The 17,841-nt window shown below is 39.2% G+C and overlaps 1 protein-coding gene across 33 annotated transcripts in view; it reads left to right on the plus strand.

Moving 5' to 3' along the window:
- Positions 1-17,841, plus strand: part of PHC3 (polyhomeotic homolog 3) — a 108,273-nt gene that overhangs the window by 80,733 nt on the left and 9,699 nt on the right. For 17 of the 33 annotated variants that reach the window (XR_016232563.1, XM_089330954.1, XM_017346910.4 and 14 more), the window contains 4 exons: positions 1,317-1,476; positions 7,493-7,607; positions 13,000-13,132; positions 13,224-13,455. Coding sequence is in view for 16 of the 33 variants with exons in the window: in XM_089330954.1 (XP_089187080.1) it covers positions 1,317-1,476; positions 7,493-7,607; positions 13,000-13,132; positions 13,224-13,455 (640 nt within the window). In the remaining 17 variants the exon portion in view is untranslated. Of the gene's footprint in view, positions 1-1,316; positions 1,477-7,492; positions 7,608-12,999; positions 13,133-13,223; positions 13,456-13,631; positions 13,761-16,856; positions 16,990-17,841 lie in introns of those variants that run through there. The other 16 variants (XR_011388060.2, XR_011388057.2, XR_011388059.2 and 13 more) reach the window with 8 other exon arrangements.

Genomic DNA, 17,841 nt, shown 5'->3' on the forward strand with positions numbered 1-17,841 from the left:
TATGTTTCCCCAAGCTCTCCTCCAACGACATTCCTCCCTCATTTCTCCTGGCCTCTCCCCACAGTCCGCGTCCGAGTCTGTTTGTTCTAGCTTTCACTTTCGCTTTCGACCTTAGAGATTTCTCCCAGCTTCCCCCCGTAGTCCGTATCCGAGTCTATGCCTATGCTTTCAATAGCTTCTTCCGGCTCCTTTTTCGTCCGGCTTTTCCCTAGGCTGTTTGCTAATCTCTCTCTCCGGTAATTTCCCAGTTCTTCCCGTTTCTTCCCTCCTAAGTTTCCTATCCGAGTCAGGTTTCCTATCCGAGTCACGGCACCATTATGTCGCTCCCCGTCTTCGTGGAGGAGCAACACTGAACCCTGCGCTGTTCTTTCGTCTGCTCGGCCCTCCCCGGGTTTGCTGCTGGTTCTTCCCGGGTTGGCTACTATCCCTTCCACCTCCGTGGAAGGGCAGTTCCCCCTGGCCGCATTCCCCACTTCCGCAGGGGAGCGGCACACCGCCGGCCGGCTCTTCTCGGGGGCTGCACAGGTGTTCCTTCAGCTAGATGTTCCCCATAGATGTTCCCGGTGCATGCCGTCTCTCTCCTCCTTTATAGTCCTCCTCCGCCAATCCCAACTCGGCTGAGTACGCTGCTCTCCAATCAGGAGCAAGTCCTACAGTTAATTGGTTGAACTGGAGGCAGCTGTGCGGAAGCTGTTTACTTCTCTCCCAGCGCCATATTGTGGGAGAGCAGATGCATAGAATAAGTCCTAATTCGAGCAACTCAGTCTAGTCCGGATTGCTCCCCACAGGCTAGTCCGAATTTATTGCTGATATTCTATTTGTGTGGCATTCATACGGAAAATAGTAAAGTTTCTGAAGGATAAATAGTCAACATCATACAGAATTTGAGAAAGTATTATTTGAGTAATATTTCCTAAAATTAAAAAATCCTAAATCCTAAATACACTGGTAGTTATTGCCTTAGTTTTTCAGTGTTGGGCTGAACTAAAGATATACTTAACAGTGCCAGATAACTTGTAAATAGTATTAATTCTGAACATAAGGAGTTGCTCAAATTTAAGTTGTTTTTTTTTTTTTAACTACTTGCCTAAACTAGGACACTGGGTGACATGTGACAGGGACTTTGAAGCAGCCATTCTGCTGATGACCAGAAATAAAGCATTTATGTCCAGATTGCCCAGCTCTCTCAAGGAATAACACACTTACCTAGTGAGTGGATCTGATCAGCTGAGCAAGTAACTTATCACAGATAACATTCACTTTAAGAAGTTTTCTTTCTAGAGATTTTTCTTTTCTTTCTTTTTTTTTTTTTTAAGGTGAGTCGTTCATCTTTGCTAATAGAACAACCTGTGAAAAAGAGGCCTCTTTTGGAGAATCAGGTGATAAATTCTGTATGTGTTCAGCCGGAGTTACAGAATAATACAAAGCATGCAGATAATTCATCTGACACAGAGATGGAAGACATGATTGCTGAAGGTTTGTGTATTTCACTTAAAAAATACCCTGTAACTTAACTGACTTTCCTTGCTTATAGTAGAATGTAATTTTTATTCTGCACTTGGAAGTATTCACCTATAACTTACACAGTGCAGCTTGACTAAAATAATGGGGAAGCTAACCAGAGTCTTAATGGTCAAATAACTAATTGAAAAAAGTTGCTGGTGTCAGTTTGACTTTTGAAGGAGTGTGGATAGGAATAAGTTCTGCCATACAATATGAGAGAAAATTATTTAAAATTTTAGCATAAAAGTAACATTCTTTTTAAAAAATCATATTTAAGTAACAAAAGTCTTGTATTGAATTTAGTTAAAATTAGAGTTTCAAGATTGTTTTTTTTTTTTAAAGATTTATTTATTTATTTGAAAGGCAGAATTAACAGAAGCAGAGAGAAAGAGAGGACTTCAATCTACTGGTTCACTCCCCAAATGGCCGCAACAGCTGGAGCTGGGCCAATCTGAAGATAGGAGCCATGATCTTCCGCCGGGTCTCCCATGTGGATGCAGGGGTCCAGGGACTTGAGTTATCTTCTGCTTTTCCAGGCCATAGCAGAGAGCTGGGTCAAAAATGGAGCAGAAAGACTCAAACCGGTGCCCATATGGGATGCTGGCACTACAGGCAGCAGCTTTACCCGCTGCACCATAGCTCTGGCACCAAGATTGTTGGGTTTTATTTATTTTTTTAAAGATTTATTTATTTATTTTGAAAGGCAGAGTTAGAGAGAAAGATCTTCCATATACTGATTACTCCCCAAATGGCTGCAGTGGCCAGAGCTGGGCCAGGCCAATGCTAGGAGCCTGGAGCTTCATTTTGGGTCTCCCACATGGGTGGCAGGGCTCAAGTTCTTGGGCCATCTTCTACTGCTTTCTCAGGCCCACTAATAGGGAACTGGATCGGTAGTAGATGAGCCAGGAATGGAACCAGTACCCATTTGGGATGTCAGTGTCTTAGGATGCTGTGCCACAACATAAGCTCCATGGGTTTTAAACCTTGCACCTTCTGATGTTTGATAACGAGAATTAGAATTATATCAGGGATATGCTCTTCAATCAAGTGGCAAATACATTTGTTCAAAGAGAAATGTAACACTGGCTCTCCTTAACATCGAAGAATCCTTTTTACCCCCCAAAGAATCCTTTTTGTAGACGTTATTCTATTTTTTTTATTTTTTTTTATTTTTTTATTTTTTGACAGGCAGAGTGGACAGTGAGAGAGAGAGAGAAAGGTCTTCCTTTGCCGTTGGTTCACCCTCCAATGGCCACCGCGGCTGGCGCGCTGCGGCTGGCGCACCGCACCGCTCTGATCTGATGGCAGGAGCCAGGTATTTATCCTGGTCTTCCATGCGGGTGCAGGGCCCAAGGACTTGGGCCATCCTCCACTGCACTCCCTGGCCACAGCAGAGAGCTGGCCTGGAAGAGGGGCAACTGGGACAGAATCTGGCGCCCCGACCGGGACTAGAACCCTGTGTGCCAGCACCGCAAGGCAGAGGATTAGCCTAGTGAGCCGCGGCGCCGGCCATAGGTTTTTGAACTCAGTTTTTCTCTGCAACTTTTCTTTTTTTTTAAGATTTATTTTTGGGGCTGGCGCTGTGGCATAGCAGGTAAAGCCGCCACCTACAATGCCGGCATCCCATATGGATTCTGGGTCAATTCCTGACTGTGCCACTTCTGATCCAGTTCTCAGCTGTAGCCTGGGAAAGCAGTGGAGGATGAGCCAAGTCCTTGGGCCCCTGCACCCACATGGGAGACCTGGAAGAAGCTACTGGCTCCTGACTTTGGATCAGTGCAGCTCTGGCTCCTGTGGCCATTTGGGGAATGAACCAGTGGATGGAAGACCTCTCTCTCTCTCTGCCTCTTTGTAACTCTGCCTTCCAAATAAATAAATCATTTTTTAAAATTTTATTTATTGGGGCCGGTGCCATGGTGCACTTGGTTAATCCTCCGCCTGCGGCACCAGCATCCCATATGGGCTCCAGTTCTAGTCCCGGCTGCTCCTCTTCCAGTCCAGCTCTCTGCTATGGCCTGGGAAAGCAGTAGAGGATGGCCTAAGTGCTTGGGCCCCTGCACCCACATGAGAGACCAGGAGGAGGCACCTGGCTCGTGGCTTCAGGTCAGCGTAGCTCCGGCTGTTGCAGCCATTTGGGGAGTGAACCAACGGAAGGAAGACCTTTCTGTCTGTCTGTCTCTCTCACTGTCTGTAACTCTACCTGTCAAAAAAAAAAAAATCATTTATTTATTTATTTATTTATTTGAAAGGCAGAGTTACAGAGAGAAAAGAAGGGACAGAAAGGGGTGTTTCATCCACTTGTTCAATCTCCAGGGGCTGGGTAAGGCTGAAGCCAGGAGCCAAAAGCTTCTTTTGTGTCTCCCATGTGGATGGTAGGGACCCAAGCACTGGAAGCATCTTCTGCTGCTTTTCTCAGGCTATTGGCAAGGAGCTGGATCAAAGTGGAGCAGCTGATACTGGAACGGGTGCCCATATCAGATGCTGGCATTGCAGGTGGCAGCTTTACCCACTGTGCCACAATGCTGGCCCCAGCTTTTTTTGAAAGGCAGAGAAAATGAGAGATCTTCTGTGTTCTGGTTTATTTCCCAAATGACCTCGACAGGTGGGGCCATGTCAGGCCAAAGCCAAGAGCCAGGAACTCTATTTGAATCTCCCATGTGGGTGGTGGGGTTTCTAATACTTGAGCCATCATCATCTGCGGCCTCCCAGGGTGTGCATTAGCCAGAAGTTGGCCAAGTGGGATTGGAAACCTAGGCACTTTGATACGGGATGGAGGTCTTCTAAACAACAGCTTAACCCACTGTGCCATTCGCCTGCCTCAGCTCTGCAATGTTTTCTTCATAAATTTTTAAAAAAGTAGCCTTAGAGCATTATCTGATTTGTTAAAAATATGTTTGAATGTTAGAAAGAAATTTTTGAATCTGTTAACATCCCTAACTTGCTTATTAGGAATAAAACTGACATTCCATTTTTGTTAGGTTGTTAGTCTCAAGTCATAATTGGTAATTCCCCTCTCTGAACAATAAAAAACATTTCCTTCTCCTTTGTAAGGTATTCTAACCTGTTATCAGATAATGTATATTGTCATGTTACTATTCCTGGAACAGTGTTTCTTCAGTGCTGTGTTAGTGGTGGTTCTGTCCCCTATAGACTTTTCATGGTCAGGCTATCTGCATGATAAAGTAAAAATAATACTCTTGGAGGTTATGTCATCAGCTCACTTGGGTCAGTGGATATTCTGAAGAGGTCTCAGCTATGTGAAAGCTATCACTACGCTTTGGAAGGGGCAATTTTTATTTTGCTTGTTTTGAGACTGTATTTTCCTCACTGCTCGTAATTAAAGACTTTTGCTTCTAAAGATAGACCTGAGACTTTCCTTAAAATGGTCACTTGTTAATGATTTCATTATTCAGGATAATGTATTTAGATGTCCTACCAACATTAAATATTATTTCTCAGTGTTTGGGTTTTTTTTTTTAGTAGTTCTTGCTGCCTTCAACTGATTTACTACTTCGCCATCTGCTTCTGCAGTAAAATGGATAATGTGTGTACCTGAGCTTGCTGAATATATACCATCTCAATTTCAGAGTTGCTATTTGAACAGTCTTTGTTAAATAAATAACACAGAAAGAGCATATGTGGAGCTCATAGCTAGAAGTTTTATTTAGTTGAATGCTTTTGTTGCATATTTTATAATGACTTGGCAAAGGAATGATGCAAGAAATCAGCAAAATATGGTGGGGCTAAGAATTTAATAGGGAATGTCAGCATTTTGTCATACAGCAGGTTACGCCAACACATGCGATGCCTGCATTCCATTATCAGAGTGCCAGTTTGAGTCCCAGCTGCTCTGCTTCCAGTCCAACTCCCTGATAATGTGCCTGGAAAGGAGCAAAAGATGGCCCAAGTACTTGGATCCCTGCCACCTACGTGGGAGACCTAAATGAAGCTCCCGTCTCTTAGCTTCAGCCTGGCCCAGCCCTGGCCGTTGCAGCCCTTTTGGGAGTGAACCAGTGGATGGACGATTTTCCTCCCTCTCTCCCTCCTTCCCTCCCCATCTCCCTCTAACTCTGCCTTCCAAATAAATTAACTGAAAGGGGGAAAAAGAAAATTAGGGATGTAGGAGTAGAAGGACAGTCTAATAGGGAGTGCTTGGAAATTATGAAACTATTATTTTTGAAAAAAGACTAAATTATTTTCATTTTAATATGTAACTAAACGGGACTATTTTTAAATTTGTTATTATATGCAGAATCTTCAAAATATTCATGGAAAATGTATGTTATGAAAAAAACTATGCTTGGATTTAAAAATTTTTCACATCAAAATGAACTGATATTATTTTGTAGCATGTATTAACAGGCTCTATTTTGATAAACTAAAAAAGATAAGGAACCAAACTGAAAAGAGCCCTTATCAGAGTAGCATAAATTTTGCTAAAATTGAAGCAAAAACAAACATCAAATTGGCGAGACTTACGTGGAAGAATGGTAAAATCATTGATATTTTACAAAAGTATATGGGGACAATGTCCGAGAAAAATCAGCAGTTTACAAATGAAACATGGCTTTACCAATATTATCCAGAAGACAAAGTACTACAAAGCAAGAGCTCTCAAGAGGTAGGAGTCATCTAGTCAGAGCAAAAGAGGACCCAGCAAGGGCACAGGTCATAGCAACAATGTTTTTGGAGTGGTCAAGGCCTTTTACTTACTGACTTTCCTGAGGGCCAAAGAATGATAACATCTATTATGAGAGCGTTTGGAGAAAGCCAAACCTTTAGTAGAAAAACTCCCAGGAAAGCTTTATCAGACACAACATACTCCACCATAATGTTCCTGCTCATTTCTCACATCAGACAGCAGCAACTCTGCGAGAGTTTTGACGGGAAATCGTTAGGTATCCACCTTACAGTCCTCATTTAGGTCTTTCTGACTTTTTTGTTTCCTAATCTTTTTCTTTAAAAAGCTTGCTTATTTATTTGAAAGAGAGAGAGATCTTCATCCTTTGATTCATTCCCCAAATGGCTGCAATGGCTGGGACAGGCCCAAGACAGGAGCTAGGAATTCAGTCTGGGTTTCTCACATGGGTGCCAGGGGCGTAAGTACTTGTGCAGTATGCCTTCCCAAACCACATTAGCAGGGAGCTGGATCAGAAGCAGAGCAGCTGAGACTTGAACTGGTACTCTGGTATGGGATGCAAGTATCACAAGCCCGTTTAACCTGCTGCGCCACCGTACTAGCCCCTGTTCCTCATTTTAAATCTTTAAAGGGCACCTGTTTTTCTTCAGTTACTAACGTAGAAACAACAGCATTGATATGACTAAATTCCCAGAAACCTCAGTTCTTTAGGGATGGACTGAATTGCTGCTATTATTGTTTACAAAAGTGTTGAACTTGATGAAATTTATGTTGAAAAGTAAAGTTTATATTTTTATTTTTTATGGTATAATTTAATTTTCCAGTAACTTTATGAAGTATGTATACTCTGTATATTCTGTAGAGTTATTTTACGTGCTGCTCTAAAATCAGGCATATCAAAATTTCACGATTTTGAAGTCTTCCTCATTCTCTTAAGTTAGAATGAAGGGTTCCCTACTATGCATCTCCATAGCACCATGACCAAAATTCAAGTGTCGCACTGTTTGTTGAAGGTATTCTCCTGGAGGGTAGTAGTTGAGTATTACTCATCCTCATTTCTCTTAGCATTTATAAAATTGTTGCACATTTTGGACACAATGGATTCTTAGCAAAATGAACTTTTAAAAATGTTGTATTTAACACAGAAAAAAAAAATGATTTGATGCAGAAGCAAGAGGGAATTGGTGTAGGTAGGTAGGTAGCTATCATTGAAGGCTTTTGTATTGCTCTGCCAGACTCAATTAAAGAGCCATTGATCTGCAAGCTATATCCAAGCAAAGTAGAGGTTAAGAGAAAATGTTGCACAATTCAATTTTTTGTATCTTTTTCCTTTGTTTACTTCTTTTTTAGAGACATTAGAAGAAATGGACAGTGAGTTGCTCAAGTGTGAATTCTGTGGGAAAATGGGATATGCTAATGAATTTTTGCGGTCAAAACGGTTCTGCACTATGTCATGTGCCAAAAGGTATTTCTGTGCTCTTGAATTTTCTAAATGTTAAACCAATAATTAACTGTAACAAAACTAAAAAACTCAGATAGTTTATCAACAAACTTAGGAATTATAATACAGAATAATAATATAAGGAAGCATTATTTGGAGCTACTTTGGTATTTAGTTACTAGGTTTTGCTCTCTGAAAGTTATGTATTCATAACACTCATCAGTTTTACAGTATCATCTATTGAAGAAACAAATGCTCAGAATGCCCCCTTTGAAATGATAGAATTTATATAATACTAATCCTTAAGGTATTAAAACAATATTTAATCAGCATTGTTTTATCAGTATAGAAATACTGGTTTTACTTTGTTTTAAAGTGTTTTCATTTGTTTGAACCATTTCCTCTCCTTTTAAGGTTTCTAAGTGAAATAGCTGTACCATAAGTTCCCTACATTGTCAACATTAGCAGATAGCAAAATGCCTGTCTTTTCTAAGTTAATAGTTTCAATAGTAGTTGGTATAGGTAAATAGTATTAATAGCAAAAGAAGTATTTTAGTCTCTACTTTAATCTTGGACTACCCATGTTTAGTTCATATTTTAAAAATTTACTCTGGTTCTGAGTAACACATCGTACTAGTGTAGATATTTACTGCTGAAGCTGAATTGTATGCACAGGTTAATTATTTTGAAATTTGTTCTTTGTTCAAAAATGATTCTCTCAAGAAATTTAAGATCTTAATTGTATGTATACTGGTAATTTAAAAAAATTGTTTTTATTTGGGAGGAGGGTTTCTTATCTGCTGGTTCGCTGCCCCATATGCTCACAATAGACAGGGGTGGGAGCCAAGAACCCAATCCAGGTCTCCCATGTGGTTGGCAGGAACCCAGGTACTTGGTCATAACCTCTACCTCCTGGGTCTGCATTAACAGGAAGCTGGAATTTACTTTCGGAGCCAGGGATGTTCTGATGATGGATGCAGGCATCCTAATTGGCTTCCTAACAGCTAGATCAAATGCCCACTCCTACCCAGGGAATTTCTTTCTTGAACATTTTATTTTGTATGGATGCCACCAAAATATACTTAGTAAAACCCAAGTTAAGTAAGTAATAGAATTATTTTCCTCTAAAAGTGAGCTCATTATTTCATTTGTCAATCTGTTGTTCAAATATTCTTTCATGCTATACACAGACCTAATGTCAAATTGTGTAACTCATATTTTACCTTGAATGTTGTAGTTTGCATATACCACAAAAAGAATGGTGGCTATCTGATTCTAAGTGATTAGAAACTGAAAACTTGGGAAAAGAGTCGCTTTTCAGGATATTTTAAATTTCCTGACTATTTCCAATATTTCAGGACATTTAACACTACCAGCTTTCCTCCCAGAGATTACTGCACAGTTGTCACATTATTAAACTTTGTGTGGGTCTCTAGGGGTTTGTGCCCTAACCCAGAGGAAAACAAATGAGAAGGAGGAAAGTATAAATTAGGTCAAGGAACTGCTGGTGTTTCTATGTTTATATGCTTAGTTTTCTATCTTACCAAAATGTTTAGGGGCTACACATCAAGTACAAAACTAGTCTGCCTTCTTTTCTGTTCTCAATGGGTACAGTAGTTTATCAGTTGATATAAATGGAAATCACAGACATATATTGGTGAACCCAGAAGCATATAATTAAACAGCAGGCATTTTTAAATTTTTTTATTAAAGATTTTATTTATTTACTTGAGAGGTAGAGTTAGAGACAGTAAGGGAGACACAGAGACAGAGGTCCTCCTTCCGTTGATTCACTCCCTAAATGGCCGCAACGGCTGGAGCTGTGCCGATCCGAAGCCAGGAGCCAGGTGCTTCTTCCTGATCTCCCGTGCGGGTGCAGGGCCCAAGCACTTGGGCCATCCTCCACTGCCTTCCCGGGCCACAGCAGAGAGCTGGACTGGAAGAGGAGCGACCGGGACAGAATCTGGTGCTCTGACCGGGACTAGAACCCAGAGTGCCGGCGCTGCAGGCAGAGGATTAGCCTAGTGAGCCGTGGCACCGGCAGCAGGAACTTTTAAAATTATTTTAAGGTAAAAAGAAGTGGCCATCAGGACACTTTTCTGTTTTGGGAGGAAAGTAGTCTATTCATTCTTATTTCTACTTCTTGATATTTTCATTAAACATAGATGGGGAGAGTTTATTTTGGTATCTGTATACTTGTCCTAGAGTAGTTATCAGTGGTAGAATTGATTGGGACTTATTCTTGTAATTTTCTTAGAGCAAAAGAATTTTGAAAATAAGAAATTAGAGAGTTTCATAGGAGAGGACTTCATTCATGGACAATTAATTAAAGTTTATATTGGTACAAAAAAAGCCTGAAATGCATTCATAGCTTTTTCCTCTTTCTCTCCCTCAACCAGTTTGTTTATTTGAAAGGTGGAGAAACAGAAGGAGAACAGAGAGCTATTTTCCATCTGCTGGTTCACTTCCCAAATGGCCACCACAGCTGGGGCTGGGTCAGGTGAAAGCCAGGAACCTGGAACTCCATCTGGGTCTCAAGTGGATGGTAGAGGCCCAAGTACTTGGGCCATCTTTTGCTATTTTCCCAGGCACATTAGGGAGCTGGATTGTAAATGTAGTGTTTGGGACCAGTTTCTCCATAATATACATTTTCCATGAAATTTTTGAATACTTCTTGTATTTTTCTTAGTCTTTTTGCAGCTTTTCAGAAAGTTGCTTCATAATTAATTTCACCTCTTTTTTCTAGAGACTGTTTGGTATACTTGCCCAGGCCAAGTTCTTCCTTTTGTTTATTTTTTGTATAGCCCCTGAGCTATGGATGGCTTTTTAAATTTTTAGGTGGTTGGGAAAAAATGGAAAGAATATGGTATGAGTGAGTGACAGAGAGGCAGAGGCAGAGAAAAAGTCTTCTATCTGCTAGTTCACTCTCCCAAATGGCTGCAACGGCCGGAGCTGGGCCAATCCAAAGTCAGGAGCCTGGAGCTTCTTCTGGGTCTTCTACAAGGTTGCAGGGGCCCAACGTCTTAGTCCATCTTCTACTGCTTTCCCAGGCCATGGCAGAGAGCTGGATCGGAAGTGGAGCAGCTGGGACTTGAACCCATATGGGATGCCAGCACTGCAGTCGGTGGCTTTACCCACTACACCTCAGCACTGGCCCCTTGATGTCATTTTAAAAATGTAAAAAGAATGGTATTTTCTGATACATGATAATGATGTGAAATTCACATTTCTTTGTAAAAATTACATTGTAATACAGTCATGCTTGTTCAGTATTTCTATGGCTACTTTCAAATTATAGTGACTGTAATTTGAGCACTTGTGCCAGGGATTTGTGTGACAACAGCAAAACCTAAAATATTTACTGTCTGGCCTTTTGTACATTTGCTAGCCCTTATTTTAGCATTATAATTAAATTATTAAATTTATATATTACATATAAATATATATTTATATATTATATAATTAAATTATTATTATAATTAGCCCATTATATGGAATATGATTACTTTATAAAGAACTGTCTTAAAAATATCAAATAAATATTTCGATAAAAGTAATACAAGTATTTCAGTCAGTTTTAAAGAATGACAGTGTGAGTATTTGGTGGTAAGATGCTCACATCCATATCAGAGTGCCTGGGTTTGATTCCTGGCTATAATTCTTAATTCCATCTTCCTGCCAGTGTAGACCCTGGGAGGCAGCTGGTTGATGGCTCAAGTAGTTGGGTCCCTGCTGCTGAGTCCTGGATTGAGTTGTTGATTCCTGGTCTCGATGTGGCTCAGTCCTGGCCATTGGACATTTGGAGAGTGAACTAACAGATGGAAACTCTGTTTGCCTCTTGCCTGCCTGCCTGTCTGTCTCTGTCTCTGTTTCTTCATTTAAAAAAAAAATATGTAGTTCTAATTTCCTAAATGGCAACAATGAATTCCTTGTGTATTTTTGAAATCTTAAGTTTACATTTTCAATCTTTGATTTCAGTAATATTTGAAAAATCTTTTAATGGCTGCTTGTGATCCTCCCTGCACTGTACTAACCTCTTTTTATTAATCACTCTTCAAAAATTATTACGTGGGAAAATAAATTTGCATAAACATCTAAATGATTGCAATATAACTTTCACCCTCCTGGAACCTGGATTTTTATTTATTTATTTATTGCTGCTATGAAAATTAGTCATCCTCTGTATTTTGCAAAAAGTTCTATCAGGGAGCCGGTATTGTGGCATAGCGGGTAAAGATGCCACCTGCAGTGACAGTATCCCATATAGGCACTGGTTTGAGTGCCGGCTGCTCCTCTTCTATTCCAGCTCCCTGCTAATGTGCCTGGAAGGCCAAGTGCTTGGGCCTCTGCACCCATGTAGGAGACTCAGAGGAAGCTCCAGGCTCCTGGCTTCTGCCATTGCAGCCGGCCATTTGGGGAGTGAACCAGTGGATAGTAGAACTCTTTCTCTCTGCCTCTGCCTTTCAAATAAAGAAATAAAAAAAGAAAAGCTCTACTATCATGCTGCAGTCAGGAGAAAATATCTATACTTTATTATAGGTGTCCAGTATTATCTTGAGGAATAGTCTATAGTATACACAAAGGCCACTTTTTTTTTTAATATTTTATTTATTTGAGAAGTAGAGTTACAGGGGGAGGGAGAGCAGAGAGAAAGGTCTCCCATCTGCTGCTTCACTCCCCAAATTGCTGCAACAGCTGGAGCTGGGCCGATCTAAAGCTAGGAGACAGGAGCTTTTTCCAGTTTCCCATGTGGCTACAAGGGCCTAGCCACTTGGGCCACATCCTCCACTGCCTTCCCAGACTATAGCAGAGAGCTAGATCAGAAGAGGAGCAGCTGGAACACAGACCAGCACCTATATGGGATGCTGGCACCACAAGTGGATGCTAAGCCTACTAAGCCATAGCACTGACTCCACAGAGGCCACTTAAAAAATTTATTTATTTATTTGAAAGGAGTGAGAGATCTTCGATCCATCATTTACTCTCCAAATGACTGCAACAGCCTGGGCTAGACCAGGCCAAAGCCAGGAGCTAGTAACTCCACCTGGGTCTCTAATGTGGGTGGCAAGAATTCAAATACTTGAACCAGAGTCAGCCGCTTTCCAGGCACATTAGCGGGAAGCTGGATTGGAAGTGGAGTAGCCAGGACTTGAACCAACACTTGGAAGTGGAGTGCTGGTGTCTCAAAACAGCAGCTTAACCTGCTACACCACAATACCAGTCCCACAGAGGCCATTTCTTGACCTCTAGTATAAGCAAATTCATTGAACAAATGTGGTTTACTTTATCAGGTATTACAGTCCTCATGAAGTCTCTGCTAATTACTGATTCACAATTGCACTTTGCCACCATAACTAAATACTCAATGGAGTGTTTGATTTATCATTTAATATTTTTTCTTACTTGACTTTCTTAGGTACAATGTTAGCTGTTCTAAAAAATTTGCACTTAGTCGTTGGAATCGTAAGCCTGATAATCAAAGTCTTGGGCATCGTGGCCGTCGTCCAAGTGGCCCTGATGGGGCAGCAAGAGAACATATCCTTAGGCAGGTCTGTAGAAAACTTGCTTCACTGTACAATACCCTTTTCAGAGACGCAAGGAAAGTGCAATGCTGTATTTTACTTGTACTACATTTTCCAGCTTCCAATTACTTATCCATCTGCAGAAGAAGACTTGGCTTCTCATGAAGATTCTGTGCCATCTGCCATGACTACTCGGCTGCGCAGGCAGAGCGAGCGGGAACGAGAGCGTGAGCTTCGGGATGTGAGAATTAGGAAAATGCCTGAGAACAGTGACTTGCTACCAGTTGCACAAACAGAGCCATCTATATGGACAGTTGATGATGTCTGGGCCTTCATCCATTCTTTGCCTGGTATGTTATTCACAACTTTGGCCTTACTGGTTTTCTCGTGCATTCACACACAGCAATGTTGTTAGATCCATCCACACCTTTTGCACAGAAGGACTAGAGAAGTACTGTGTGTATGTATAAATTAAATGGCATTTGCTATTGAAATGTGATCTGTTTCCTCTTGCTTATTCCCTCAGCACAACTGGGTATTTTCTCATACCCCCCCAAGTCGATAAAAACTGACTAGTCCTGCTTCTGCTGTGACTCCTCAGCCGGTGAAGATATTAAAGGTGCTCTCTTCTCTTCAGTCTGATTTCTCTCGAGAGGTCAGTAGAGAGATTGGATCAGACACTTCTTCCCTTCTGCTCTTCTGTATTTCTATTCTATTTCCTCCTTATTTTCTAATTTTACCTTTTTTAAAATTAAATGAGAGAGACTGATTTTTTTTAAACATTTTTGAAAGCTAATCTAACATTTTAAAATATGGTAAAGTTTTGGTTTCTTTTAAAAAAATCAAGCTGGCTCTTTTAAAGGAAGCTGTATTCTTTGATTCTTTTCAATAAACATCAAGAGCACTTCTGAAATTTTATTTTTTCAAGTAGACAGCTGAAATTCGTGACATTCATTCTAACTCGGAGAGCAACTTTCTTATTTATGTTTTCCTTCTGTAACTCTCATTTTGATACTCTTTCCATCAACTTAAGTCTATCTTTTTTTCTTTAATGCAACAATAATCTTTTATATTCACTTTTTCCAAGGCACTTGTTACTAGACAGTTAGACCTTTGCTCATGATGAGACTCATACTGATTATATATATTATACAGTATATTTTTTAGAATCAGCAAGTCCTTATCATTTATCACTTTGATCTTATGAATATGAAAAATTAAATTTTGTTCCCTCTTGATTTATTATGAATCTCATAATTTCTTTTGATACAAGTTTTCCAGGACACATCTCATTTAAATTTGTCTACCAGGCTTACTGAAATTGAGCTAATTAATTAGCTATTATTTCTAATTAATCTTTCTATGAAGGTGACCAAAGTCTTAGATGTGAACTTACTACTAATATATTGTACAAAAAAATACTTAGAAATACTGACTTTAAAAAAAAAAAAATCTGTCACGCATTTTACCTTATGTACAAAATTCTATGAAGCTTTATTTTATCAATAGCTTGTTTTAGAAATGCTAAATTTTAAAAAAAGAATAAGATATGGTCACTTTTAAAGAAAAATAGAATTATTTAAAAAGAAGATATTTTCTTTATGCAAAGATTTTTAAGTGTGTACATAAGAAAACAAATCTGAGGTAGTTCCAGACCATTGGGCTTAGAATATGCTGTAAATCTAATGTATTGAAGAATGGTGATTCTTCACTGGTTATGGTTGTGATACATAATGAAACACAGTTTGTAGACTAGAATAGCCAGCTTGAGAATTAATGTTGGAGTCTGCTAATCATCTAGTACTGGACTTGGGTGCTGTCATCTTCAGGAGTAGTCTCAGTCTTCCAACTAGGGCATGTGGTCTGTTTGTGAGCCTGGTTTCTCATTTGTGAGAAATATTTCTTTTTTTCTTAGGAGATTTGGTTTATAGCCTGAGGAAAGTAATGGCTCACATAATTAACAAATAATAGCTACTGCTGATTTCTCCTATCAATTCATTTCTTGTTTTAAAGGTTGATTTTTTTCCCAGAATTATTTGCTACTCTTGGCTATGTTATTAGAATGAAGGCTAACTCCTTCATCTCATTCTTGCTTCATTTGAATTTAAAAAAATATAAAAACAGGTTAGTGTTAAACTGGAGATGGTTGTTTTATTGAGTTCATCTAGACACTTAATTTTGTTGTCTGTTAACACTAAAAGGAGACTACTTTTAGAATTTAAAACTGCTTGGTACTGTTTTAGAGTCTGTTTAATGTAAGTCTGTTTTTCTTTATTGATGGCACTGGGAGTATTTCCAAGCTGCTTTGATAGGTCAAATAACAAAGATTATTTGTATGATCAATTATATCACTTTTCAGAATTTTTTTCTGATTAATGCCTGTAGCATAAAGTAAATCTCATATCAGAAAATGGCTTTATCTTCATTTCTTTCTGCTCCTTTGGCCTTTGTAAATTTCCCTTCTGAGCCTCTTTGAGGTTATTCAGAGCTGTTCTCCCTTCTCCAGTAGTCTACTCCTACATTTTTCTCATAGAATGAACAGCTTGTAAATTTTGTAATCTCTTTTATTTCTCTTCATTGAAGATAAGCTTCCTTCCTTCTCTAGGCAGGACACCTGTATTTAATCTTAAAAGTTTTCTCTTCTCCTTATGTATCATCTTGTTAACTGTCCTGGTGGGTCGTGTTAGAGCTTGTATGCAGTATGCCCACATCCCAGAGCTGTTCCCAGAGTCAGCAATTACTGTCTTCTGGTTTTTGTGCATTAAAAAGTTCTTTACAGGAACAAGTCTTATTTTTCAATTAACTGCAAGTTATCTTCAGTTCTTCCTGATCTGGTGAATTGCCTTTTCCAAAGATCAGTTTATTCTGTATTTATTAATCTTTGAAACCATACTAGATGAAATTTCTCTGTAGGCGTGTAAAATAGGATTCATTCAAAAATACATGACCACTTACTGTTTCTGTAATAACCAATTTGGGACTTAAGTTTTTTAGTATTAAATGGCAAGTGTTATTTTTCATCAACCTTACTGAGGTCAGTTTTTGTGCAGGGTGTTTCTGTTTTGGCTGTAGCTGGAGAAGTTACTGGATACTTGGACAGTTCAGTTGGGACCCATGTGCAAACGTCTGCGCCAGAACTGAGAGCTGTACTGCACTTGTTTCTGGGGAGGGAAGCCAGGCCTGCTGGCTGACTGCATCCCTTGGTGTATGTTTTGTACATGTTCCTGGGACTCCAGCTGTTAGACATGAGGCAGTACTAATCAGCAGCTCAGAGAACTTTAGCTCTGTATACCTGGAGCATTTAAAGTGTTTTTAAAATTTGTTTTTCCCTATTGAGTTTCTGGAAGCATAGTTGCTTCTGCTTTTTTTCTCCTTTAAGGCACTTTATGTTTTTATTTTCATACTAATATTAACTATTCTTTTTTGTAGCTGGCTTAAGAAAATTGTGATCTAAAATTCTGAAGATAATGCATTCCTATTTTATCATGCTGTTTCCCCCAGTTTTTGTTCTTTATTATTTTGTTAATGCATTAACCATACACCTACAAAGAAGATATCTGAAGAAGAATCTCACAATACAGAGAAATACAAATATACTATATATTGTCCTCATGGAGAATTCCTTGTTTCTATTCCCAAATGTAGCTCTTATGGCCCTCATTACTTCTCATTGCTCCTGTTTTCCAAATCTAAATAAGTTCTACCCTATCTTTCTCTCTCTTCTCTTCTTTCCTGTGTTCTTGTAAGTCAGACTGAAGAGAGAAGAACATTAGTTGTTTCCTAAAGAGAAGGATGAAGTCACAACTAGATGCAAGATTAGTCAGTTTTGTCTGCCCAGTTTTGTTGAGAGCTACCTCTGGGAAAAGAAAAGGGGCTTTTCTGTGGTGAGTAATCCCATTTCAACTATATAGTTTCTTTTACATGGTGAATGAGCAAAACCATAAACATTGAGAGGTTATTGAAATACATTTTAGCTTTTAAAAGTCTGAGAAATTACTAAAATAGAAAACTGAAAATCTGAGAGCCATTATAGGAAACAATAAAGTGGAAACTAACAGAGGACACTGGAAAAGAAATAACCAAGATGGCATACAGCTGAACACAGGGAAACATGTATTACTCTTACAGCTATTTTTCTGCAGCAGACTGTATTTTTGTTCATTGTTTATCATTTATTCACTCATCCAGTACTTCATTTATTCATAAATATTCACATATGTATTTAGCACCTTTAGTGCTTTGTAATTGGTGCTAGGTTCACTAGGAAAATATCATCATTATGGTAGAAAGGCTAATCATTTCTAGCAAAATTTTGGTATATAAAAGTGAAATATGGCCATTTCCATTTTTCATTACTCTTGTGTTTTGCCTTAGAACACTGATTTGAATAAAACACAATTAACTTTAAGCTGTTAGTTTTTACTTGTAGGTTCATTTTTGTAATTTTATCAGAAAGCTTCTATATTTTTATATTCTCTCCTCTGTTGGTTCATTACCATCCCGTGTTTCCTCTCCCTTAATGGAGATATTTATGGAGTAGCTTAGATGTGCAAAATTTGATAGACAGTAAAAACATTTGAGGTTCAGGTAAATACTCATTACCTGGGAATATACCTGGCTTAAATTGAGAGCTAAATATTGGTTATTGGACGGGAGATTACTTATCAAGCTCCTAATTTCAATATGAATTTGTTTTCTTCTCAAAAGTGGAGATGAGTCTACTGATGTCAGTATTT

This window comes from Oryctolagus cuniculus, chromosome 4 (genome assembly GCF_051225735.1).
Source record: "Oryctolagus cuniculus isolate XC-2025 breed Fujian yellow rabbit chromosome 4, ASM5122573v1, whole genome shotgun sequence".
NCBI lineage: Eukaryota > Metazoa > Chordata > Mammalia > Lagomorpha > Leporidae > Oryctolagus > Oryctolagus cuniculus.